This window comes from Erigeron canadensis, chromosome 2 (genome assembly GCF_010389155.1).
Source record: "Erigeron canadensis isolate Cc75 chromosome 2, C_canadensis_v1, whole genome shotgun sequence".
NCBI lineage: Eukaryota > Viridiplantae > Streptophyta > Magnoliopsida > Asterales > Asteraceae > Erigeron > Erigeron canadensis.
The window spans coordinates 21,855,304-21,867,214 of record NC_057762.1 but is presented as its reverse complement, the minus strand read 5'-3'; the positions used below and the strand labels follow the sequence as shown (position 1 = coordinate 21,867,214).

The 11,911-nt window shown below is 33.5% G+C and overlaps 1 protein-coding gene across 1 annotated transcript; it reads left to right on the top strand.

Moving 5' to 3' along the window:
• The first annotated feature begins 6,265 nt into the window (after positions 1-6,265).
• On the top strand, positions 6,266-8,666 carry LOC122588976. The gene is made up of 2 exons (XM_043761201.1): positions 6,266-7,047; positions 8,378-8,666. Exon 1 carries the CDS (start codon positions 6,375-6,377, stop codon positions 7,041-7,043), a length of 669 nt encoding a protein of 222 aa, XP_043617136.1. The 5' UTR covers positions 6,266-6,374; the 3' UTR covers positions 7,044-7,047; positions 8,378-8,666.
• Positions 8,667-11,911: the final 3,245 nt, after the last annotated feature.

Genomic DNA, 11,911 nt, shown 5'->3' with positions numbered 1-11,911 from the left:
CTTTATTGAATTCGATGTTATTTTAAGTCGATTTTGATTTAGTCTTTATTGAATTCGACCTAATTTCAAGTCGCTTTTTGATTTAGTCTTTATTGAATTCGACATTATTTCAAGTCGTTTTTTGATTTAGTCTTTATTGAATTCGACCTTAATTGTCGATTTTGATTTAGTCTTTATTGAATTCGAGATTATTTCAAGTTGAATTTGATTTAGTCTTTATTAAATTCGACATTACTTCATTACATGTAATGTCGTTATGTAAAACATGTTGAACTAAATTACTTGACCACTTATGTGAATGTTAACCATGGCATTTTTCTTTATTACATGTCGATCTCAACCATACTTCTTATCCAAAGGTCAACTTATCTATCGAGTTCAACCTAATTTTTTCTAAGTTGAGTTCGACCTAAACTAATGTCGAATTCGACCTAACATCTTATCGAGTTAAACCTTAATGTTTCAAAGTTAAGTTAGACCTAATCTTGTCTAATTTGACTTTAACTTGTCAAAATCGATCATTACTTGTTGAGTTCTCCTTAATTGTTGAATACAATATCACCTAAAAGTTTTATGGCAAAATTTTGTCACTCAAATTTCGAAAATATCTTCTTTCTATGACATTTTTGTCATAACACATAAAGAGAAATTAAGATAAATAAATAAATAATTCAACAATGAAATTTGATTTAGTCGTCACGGGCTACCGCCTCTTGGACCCCGCTTTCAAGGGCGGTACCCCAGACCCCATAACTTAGGGGCTTCACACTAATGTACATGGTCTCACTATTTGTGCCCAAAGGTCAAATATGATTCTAATGTTGCGCTCTGTTTCCTTTTGCAAATGAACACTAAGTATATTAATTCTGCCCAAAGGTGATTTAATATGCTTTGTGTGATAAAAGGACTATTTGCATGCAGAATATACACAATTCTTAATTTTGTGCCCAAAGGTCAATAGATAAGCGTTGTGTTGCATGACCCTAATGCTCAGTTAAACTTAGATATTAGTTATTTCTGCCCAAAGGTGATGTAACATCTAAGTAGAGTCTTACTTTAGCTTATTGTTTTGGTGTTTACAATAAGTTTAACTATCACTAGCTTTATTACTATAATAATGGTCATAGTCTCATTATTCTAAGGAACATTATTATTAAGTTTACTTATTTTAGGCATTACTTTAGTTCTATTACTATTAAGAGACAGTACTTAGTCTGCCTTAGATAGCTAATCATGTCATTATAAGAACATTACTATTAAGCCTACTTATTATAGGCATTACTATAATAATCTTCTATCACTTGTATCATAAATTTACATCTATCACTTGTATCATAATGAACCCACTGCTATTACTGCTAACTTTTGTGCAGCAAAAAAAGCGAATTTTAAGTGGAATAGGGCGAATCGCTTGTCAATTATAATGGTTAAGAACTCCTTAAATCTCAGTATCCGAGGAGATATCACTTCAAGGGAAAGTCTCAAGCATGCGCAAGTAGCTTAAATACAAAAGAAATAGTAGTATTCGTGAACACATAATGAAGATGACTGACATGACTCATAAGCTTTAGAGTCCTAAAAAAATTGAAGTCTCTGACATCTTTCTTGTATACCTTAACGACGCATTGCTTGCTCATTCCTATGCCTTCAAATATAATTATAACACTGTGAAGGATTAACTGTCGATGAGTGAACTAATAGCAATGTGTGTTCAAGAAAATGGTCGCCTTAAGTTGAGCCAACCTAAATTTGTTCACCTTACTACCACTGCTAATTCCATTAAGAGGAAGGATAATAACAGTAATAATAAGACTTTAAGTACAGTTCTAAAGGGCTAATTATGGTGCTATTGCCTCTAGCTTTAAGTCCTTGACGAGCAATCCTAACTGCAAATTTTGATTGTGCTCAGATTGCCCTAAATTCAAGGTGTTGCTAGCTAAGAAAGGTAAATTGCTTTATGAAATATTTGATTCTTTTATGTTTGATGTATCTATCAATACATGTGTGAGTGATTCTAGTTCTATGGTTCATGTGATTAACTCAACATAAGGATTCCAGACAATTCAGAAGCTATTAAATGACCAATAGAAACTTAGAGTCGGAAGGGTTGATCTATTATATGTCGAAACCATGGAGACTTATGATTTACATATAAATACTTAAAAGTATATTAGACTAGTGGATACCTTATGTGTACCGAGAATTTCTCGGAACCTTGTATCTATTTCTCTAGTCTAAGACCTTGAAAGTTATGTAATAATTCATGGTTACGACGAGATTGCCATTACTCATAATAATGAATTCCTTGGTCGTAGTTTCTTGAATGGATTGTTGTATAAGTTAGAACTAGATCATAATTTCTCACAGTCTTTGTCGTCTCCTAATATTGATGACATAACTAAAACAAAGACAAAATCACCTAAATAATTAGAGAATTCCTCCATAATGTGGCATAAACATTTTGGCCACATTTCACGAGTTTGCATGATACGACTCATAAGGATGGAATATTACATTATCTTGACTTTAGTGATTTTGAAATATGTATTCAATAGCTTAAGGGATTAAGAAGGAGCCACTAGAAGTTCCAACTTGTTGGAAATAATCCACTCTGATGTTAGTGGCCCCTATCCCGCATTCATCTCAAGACATGCATCATTTATTACGTTCATTAACGGTTATTCACGTTATGTGTACCTATATCTGATCTGATCCCTTAGAGAATTTTATTGATTTTAAATCTTTGGTTTTAAACCAAATTAATCATAAAATAAAAGTTGTGAAATCAGGTAGAGGAGGTGGGTATTATGGTTGACATACTGATATTGGTTAAGCTGCAGGTTCTTTCCAAAATTTTTGGAAAGGAACAAAACATAAGTAACCAATACACCATATTTGGTTCTCCTCAAAATTTTATGTTGCTAAAAGGAGAAATAGAACCTTAATGGATATTGTGAAAAGTATGTTTGTCAACACTAACTTACCTACTTTCTTTTGGACTGAGGCCTTACACATAGCCATTCATATACTCAATAAGAGTTCCATTAGAATTTGTCCTTAAGACTCTTGGATAGGTAAGAAACTGAGTCTAAAATATATGAACGTATGAGGCTGTTCTGCCAAAGCATAACTCTATAACCCTAACTTAAAGAAACTGGATCCTATATCCCTTACTTGTTTCTTTATCGGTTATTAGTTTTACCGTCTTTCCTACACTACTAGCATTATTGACACGCATTATGCCACGTTTGTTGAGAACTAAGAGATCAGTGGGAGCACGACAAATTATAACTTAAGATTTGCAGGAAGTACAAGAAGCGGGGGGAACCACTCGTCGGTTATTATTACTCCTTCGATAACTCCTCTTGTACTCAACGCTGCTCCTAATATCTCCTAATCAATATACTACTAATGATAAAGCATCTTATTACTAATGCTAAAGCATCTTCCTTACTGAACCTGATAATCAACTCAGGAGATCATCTAGGTCATATAAAGGCCATAACTTTTGATGATTTCATAACTTATTTAACTGAAGTTGAGGACATTGGAAAGCTTATTGATCCTATTCCTTATTAAGAGGCCATTACTAGCGATCATGCCACTTAGTGGAATGAAGTCATTATTTAAGAACTTAATTCCATAAAGCATAATGACGTTTGGGACTTGGTTGAATTTACTGAAGAATCTAAACCTGTAGGATGTAAATGGATCTTCAAAACCAAATTAGACCCGAATGGAAACGTCAAACGCTATATGGCCAAACTGATTGTGAAAGGCTTTACTCAAATATAAAGAATCGATTATCAAGATACCTTATCTCCTGTCTCATAAAGATTCCTTAAGGGTCATCATGACATTCCTAGCTTATTATGATTTAGAGTTACATTAGATGGATGTCAAGATCACTTTCCCGAATGAAAACTTGCAATAAGACGTATACGTGTGAGCCTAAAATTACATAAGGTGAAGAGCACATGGTCTGCAAGTTGAATAAGTCCATATATGGGTTGAAGCAAGCATCACTAAAATTGGTACCTTAAGTTTGATGAAGTCATAAAAGGACAAGACTTCCTAAAGAATCAAGTGGATTAATGCACCTATCTCAAGATCAGTGAGAGTAAATTTACAATCCTTGTTTTGCATGTGAATGAATTTATGCTTGCAAGTAACAACTTGGATATGTTGCATGAGTCGAAGCGTTTATTTTTCGCAGAATGTCGACATAAAAGATCTCGGTGATGCCTTTAATGTCTCAGGTATCAAAATACTCCGGGATAGGTGTAATTATGTTCTAGTTCTTTCTCAAAGGACTTATATTGAACACATCTTAGAACGCAAAAACTTGCAACACTACACACCTACTATAGATCTATTAGTAAAAGGAGACGTATGTGATTGTTTCCGAAGTCTGAACATTGAGATTAATAAGTAACAAATGAGTATGATACCTTACTCGTAAGTAGTTAAGAGCATTACATACGCTCTGGTCTGTACTCGTCCAGATATCGCTCATATTGCCGATATGCTTGGGAGTTAAGTTTCTAATCCCGGATCAACATATTGGATAACAGTTAAAAGGTTCTACGACATCTGCTAAGGACCAAAGACTACACATTTACTTATAGAAGAAGAGGTGACATCTTAGAAGTAGTGGGATGTTCTAATTTCAATAAGAAATCTATTTATATATATATATATATATATTTATGATTAGCTGACAAACCTATCTTTTGACGGAGTCATAAGTAGAAACTGACTGTAACGTCTACCATGATGTCTGAACGTTCATAATTTCATGTCATAAGATGTTGTTAACGAACCTAGTTAGTGGACTCGAAAATCGTCAACTTTATTTATAGACCATTGAAGCTTCACTGTGATTAACTCAGCTACCGTAACTTGCTTGAACAGTAACAGTTCAACTGGCGCTGAGATGTATCTCGATACAAAGTATCTGTTGTATATGAACGGATTGAGGAAAATGTTCTTTGTAGTGAGTACATAAGTACATATAAAATGCTAATGGATCCAATGACCACAGGTCTTCCTCCTAAAATCTTCGTAGGACACGTGTCGAAGATGGGGCTAATTAAAGGACCTATTATAATAGCATGTTGTACTTATTGGTCATTATTATCTTAATAAAAATTTTCCTCTATATTCAGATTTTGTTTGTCTATTAGTTACACTTTGAGCTCATAATGGTGTATAGACATTATTATAACAAAATTTGTCTTAGTTAATTGATCATTGCTTATTAGTTTTAAATTTGAGTCATAGTTTGACTAGCGGGGGTCCTGAGTTGATGCTCTTCTCTACGACTGTACTTATTGACTATGATTTCAGTTTAAAACAAAATGAGTGTTATCCCGGCTGGACTTATTGATTACTCATAGATAAATGATCGCTTGATCAAGTGGGAGATTGTTGGAACCACGTTAAATGTGACCATCACTGATCGTTTATCATTCATGATATGATAATTGACGATAACTGATATCCCTATGTCTAGTAACTATATGATGGGTGTATTTACTCTAAAAGACATACTATAGGGTTTCCCATTAGATGATTGGAAGTACAGGGACTTATATTGCACATACTAAACACCAAGGGGCTAATGTTGTAAATGTTCTCTTTATAAATAGAGAGACATGTACAAGAATACTCGCCCTAATCTTTCACCTATATTGTGTGTGCATTCTCTCTCCTGAATTCTAATCCCCATCTTAATACAATCATCTCGTTTTGGGAACCCGACATCAATGACAAACATTATTGCTCTTACAAGGTCCGCTGGATCAGGTATTGTTATTATTATCATGTTTTCATTATATTTACAATACGAATCATAATTATTCCAACATCCTAATGATCCGCAATCTCAAATTCGGAAAGAAGTTGTTCATCTTTTTTTTTTCTTTTTTATTACTTGTAGTATATTTTTTAGTTTGGAGGTCTCTTTCGGGTCGTAGAACCATGAGCTCAAATAACATATTGTATTCATTCACAAGTTTCATAGTAATAGAATTAACAATAAATTTAATATGCATGATTTATAGACTTTTGAAAAAGAAGTGTTCTAAACGGGTATACAAATTTACAATTAAGAAATTATATATATATATATGTGAAATGGATAGATAATGATAATGGAATTAGTCTTCAACTTGAAGGGGAAAGTGAAAAAGGTTATGGTGGTGAAATAATTTGGTTGTCGGTAAAGCACGTATATAAAAGTCATTTTGGATATGTCCTTATATGTTAAGTAGAAGCCGATTATGAACCTTCATTCATCACTCTCTTTTTTTTTTTTTCTTTTCTTTGGATAGTTCATTCATCTCTCTAGTCCCACCAGACCTGAACTAAAGATGGCAAATCAACCAAATCAACTCCGCCTGAGCGTCACCTTTCACCAGGCAAATAACCTCTCCAACCCAATCAAGTGGCCGGGCCGCCTCGTGAGTCCCTATGTTAAGTATTCCTTGGTGAAAAGCGATGGGACTCGAACGCCAACTAAGACAACAAACCCACACAAACAGGGCAGCACCGATCCTGTTTGGGGATATTCTGAGACGATTGATCTGCCAGAAGATGCCTTGGTTCCAGGCGTGTATAACTTTGTAGCAAAAATCAAACACAATTCTAGTATATACGGGTGCGACCGTAGGATGGGCTTTATGTCCATTCCCCTGGCTGACATGTGTGTGACCCGCAACCGATTTCCTTACATGGTGACCACAAAAAAAGGGATCGCATGTGGTACCCTGCTTCTCTCCCATTCTGTAGCCGGTCAGCAGGCTGCCGCCGCTGCTGTTCTTGGGGATGAGGAGGTTGTAGCTGCCACTACTGCAGTAGCAGCGCCGCCGCCTGGAGCCGTACCACTTGCTCCTGTCCAGGCACAACCACCACTTCCACCTCGCCCACAAGCCCCACCGATTGTTAACCCGAACTTAGCAAATGCGACGTATGTTGCCTCAGTTCTGGATCATGGGGTCAACATAGGAGCCAACGTCGCAGACATGATACTATTCGATTAAGCAGGTACATACTTATTAATTACGTCCATGGCCTATTATTATTATTATTATTATTATTATTATTATTATTACTAGCGCTACCATATATAAATCATTTCAATTTGTATCGTATATCTAATTAAAAGGAATTATTCATCAATATTTAATTTACATAACATTCAAGTTTTCGTCATTTTTGTGTACTGTACGTCAATACTCATTCTTGTCAATACTCATTTTTTCTAACAAGAATCTTGAAGCTGATCGACACATAAACATGTAAAAAAAAATGTGTGATTTTCTTAAAGGCAAACTTTCAAGTAAAACCACAACCTTGGTTTTAAGATTTTGATCAGTTGTTTTTGGAATTTGTTTTGGTGGCACAAATATATTATATCCTAGCTTGTTTAATTCTTTCACTTTATTTCATTACAAAAATATAATAAAAAGCTATCAAGCAGGAAATGAAAAAACTCAAAAAGTTGCAGGTAATAAAAACTAAAGCTAGTGTAGTACGAGTAGTATTTTGATGGAAATTAAGGAGAAGGAAGGGTGGGTTTTTTGGGTCGGGACTTTTTTTAGTATAATATAGAGAAGATAAAAATAAAAAGATAAGAAAGAAATCTAAAACAATGAAATGAATAAAAACACGAGTAATACTATACGTACAGAAAGAAATCTAAACCAATGAAATGAAAATTGAAAAAGAAAAGAAAAAAAATAATGACATGGAAGTTGGAAAGAAAAGTAGTCAAGTCTTATGCGAGTTTTGTTTAGGTTTCATTGAAAACTTGAATATTTTTATTTCATTTTATCAATTGTTTTTTTTATATATATATATATTTTTTTCTAATTTGAATTTATGAGATATTTTTAGCTACATACATGTAATAGTTCATTTTATAATAACATTGTCGTAAACTTCTCGTATATTTAAACAGGGGTCAAAAATATAGTAATACACAATAATACTAGTAGTACGTATTAATCGATCACTTAAATATTTTTATTTCTTTAATTGAGTTAGTTTAGGAATACTCTTTTGTCACACCTAAAGACTTGAAAAGTGAAAATTCAAACGATATTTTTCATACCGAAAAATTGGTGTTTTAGGGCTTAAATTTTGTGATGGCACACGGCTAGCTAGTCGGCTACCAAGATTCACTAGACTCTTTTATGTTTATAAATTATCTAATTACTATTCAAGAAAAAATGTATCACAACAATTCGTACTAAAATGCTTGAATGCTTTTTGAATCCAATTTTCATACAGAATACTTTATAAACTTAACTAATTAATGACATAATTAACATATATACATTATTCTCATTTATTGATTTGTATATTTCATCAGGTGATGGGGCCGGTACATGCATGATCAAAGATAGAGCTATATATATATACTGAGATAACGGGGTGTGGTTGAGAATATGGTTTATTATGCTATTATTTTTCTTTTATCTATAGATATATATCATTTGTGTTGAATGATATATATTATGACATCTTTTATGGATTCATTTAGTATTTCTCTTGTTTCATCAATATGTTATATGCTGAGATAACGGGATGTGGTTGAGAATATGGTTTATTATACTATCTTTCTTTTATCTATTGTAATAAGGAATGACTTTTCCAGTGTCGGATGCAGTTTAATTTTAAAGCTACAACATTCAAAAAAGTGATAGATATATATCACCAAATACAACCATTTGTGTTGAATGATATATATTATGACACTTTTTATGGATTCATTTAGTATTTCTCTTGTTTCATCAATATGTTATGATCGACTATACATGCCGTCAATCATATATTACATTTTCGCCAAAAGTGGGGATCGATCTGGTCCTCGTACTTTAATGCATACACTTGCAGGCTGCGTTGATTACTTTGGCTTTCTGCTTATGTAAGTGAGCCTAGTATACTCAATCTGAAAGGCTGAAACTTTTATCGTCTCCTCATCAGGCCGGCATGCAAGGTGATCAAATATCTATAACTAAAAACTTGATTTAATTTGTAGTTGTTATATATTCTAGCTAGCTCGTTTAGTACTCCATTTCGTATGTAAGTAACAAAAATTTCTACAAATCTCAATGGATTAATTGCATCTTTCACTTGATCAACCGTCAAACGGGTAGAAAAGGATCGATGAAGAGGCGGCCATTTAACGTGAGTAGATTGTATAAGAAGTTGAATGTAGTTGGAGATGGTAGTGAGATAGTTTAATTAGTTGTGGTCAAATGATATTGATTTAACTGAAATGATTACGTTTTCATAGTGAAAAAAGGTAAAAAAGGAAAAACCAAATTAAAAACAGCAATACGAGCAGTTAGTTTTTAAAATATAATACTTTTTTTTTCTAATACCATGCGATCCGCTCCCTTGGGCCCACTTCTTGCCTACGACGTCGCCCAGACAAACACTCACCTTGACTGCCTAGATGTAGCATCATTGTCGACGTGAAGCCTCGATGCCGAGGTCGACGACTTATAGGCTTCTAGCTAGCTTTTAAGTTCTGGTTTGTGTACCTAATTAAAAAGCATGCTAAGTACTATGTTGTAATAATCTTTTCCTTAACAATTATATAGTTATCAGTATGCCGTTTCAAGAGATAACAGAAGAAAGTGAATGAGAAAACTATTAGTGGTGAATACTGGTGATCTATGGGCCCCGTTATACTCGTAGTAAAGTTTATAAAACTTTTGTTTGAATAGGGATAGAAAGTGACCAGCCCATGAAAAAAAAGAGATTGAGAAATGTCTTACGTCTTAAACTTTACAAATAAATTAAGAAAAAAAAAAACATAAAGTTTGTCCTATTAAGACTTAATGAGAAAACAATATAAATCATTTTACTAAAAACACAAACAAACAACATGTGCAACATCAATGATTTATTCAGTTGTTCTCATTAAATTGGTAATCAAACAGACTAGGATTAATTGTACTTTATAACCTGTATATACATAGAGAGAGATATAAAGCAAGGTAGACTGATGGGGGAATCAAGGGTATATTTCGTCTATTTAGACTGATATATGCTTGGTGGAATCAAGAGTATAATTCGTAATATTCTAAAATCATAAGGTAAAAGGGTGGTGGGCCGGGTTTCAAATATAGTGCGTGTGTACGAACTTAGGTGTCTGTTTGGCAAGGGGCTTTTAAGGGCTTTTAAGGGCTTTTAGGAGCTTAAAAACCCCGAGTTTTTAAATATAAGCTCATATAGCCCTGTTTGGAAACACATTCGAATATAAAAGCCACAGCCCCAAAAAGCTCCTAAAAGCCTCGAAAGGTATTTAAAATAAAAGCTTGTAGGAAGAGAGTTGAAAAAAAAGCCCCAGCCCCTAGCCCCAACCTCAAGCTTCAGCCCCAAGCCCTTAACTACAGCCCCAACTCCAAGCTTTTGTGCCAAACATACCCCTTAACTACAGCCCCAACTCCAAGCTTTTGTGCCAAACATACCCTTAGTATTTTTTAAAAACTCAGGCTTGTCACACAAGTTATTGAATATTTGAATTAAATAGTGTGTGAGTAGTATAAAAATTGCCAACCGTTCCAAAAAAAAAAAAGTGTGTGAGTGACTATCAATCTGAGGCTTATGGAGTTAATTAGTTTTGAGGTGTTCAACCAAATTTTGTTAATGTGATTGCAGAGCATGAGTTTTGAGGCGTTCAAGCAAATTTTGTTAAGAATGTAAGGATTAATTAATTAGTTCATGTTTGCACTGATTTTTTTTATTTTTTTTTTGTGTGGAAAAATTAGGTTAATATGTTTTTTTTATTTTTTTATTTTTATGTGTAATAAATTAAGACATTGCTGTTAAAGTTAAAAGAAAAATTTTATTAGAGTAATTTATTATGTTAACACTATTTACCAGTCCTTCTACAGCAGACTAGCAGACCTGAATCTATGTTTTATTGTTGTAGCCCAAAATGATCAAGCCCAAGGACTGCAAGGATGGAAGCCTTTTATTTCATCATGCCACATGCGTTTTATTTCAGTTTAGCTATTAATTTTGTCAACAAAACAGTTTATTTCATGTCTTCGTTTGTAGTACTAGTCGGTAGTTATTTGCTTGCAAAACTATCTGTATGTTTGTGTTGAAAAGAAATGGCAGATTTATTGTTTTAATATTCGTAACTTCTCGAACTTTAGGGAGTACAACGTTACTATACTACAAGAAAAAATTAAGAAAAATAATTTTTTGGGATAACCTTATTGTGACGAAAATTTTTTGTCGCAAAAGACATTAAACGATTCAGTCAATTTTTGCTTTTCCGACGAATTTTTCTTGTAGAATTAGGATGTAATATATCTTTGAGTTAATTTGTATTTGGTTGTGGCCGGTGTGTACCTGTATTACGAATTCTTCAGGTTGGTACTTGCTGCCCAACAGATTGTTTGAGGGGTGAGGTTGTAACTCTTCAGTTCGTTGCATATAAAATTCTCCATTACTATACTGTTCTTATTTGGGTACTGTGGAATCCATATGCGTATCAGAACTTGGGTATGGATACCGAAGTAGTGCGGAGTTGATGATTAGAACATTAGAAGTTGATAAGAAGGAAAAGGCACAACTGATATCAAGCAAGTAGTTGGCACTCGAATGACGTTATAGATTAACATCATTATTAGTTGCCGACCAAAACGCCTAAAATAATTAATGTTTATGTTTGTTTAAGAATTATTAACAAGATCTATGTGACAAATGTCTAGATAACAAGTTACTTTTTCTAGTTATGTTTCAACAATCAACGCTCTTTAGTTTGCCTATACAAAATGAATAATCCTATACATGAAAGCAAAACAATTATAAATATATAGGCAGATACATATATACATACATACGGTCATATATAGGAAGAACAAGGGGACACCTTTCAAAG

What these genes read in the sequence shown, in the direction of transcription:
- LOC122588976 (XM_043761201.1), top strand. Translation starts at nt 6,375, where the DNA reads ATGGCAAATCAACCAAATCAACTCCGCCTGAGCGTCACCTTTCACCAG.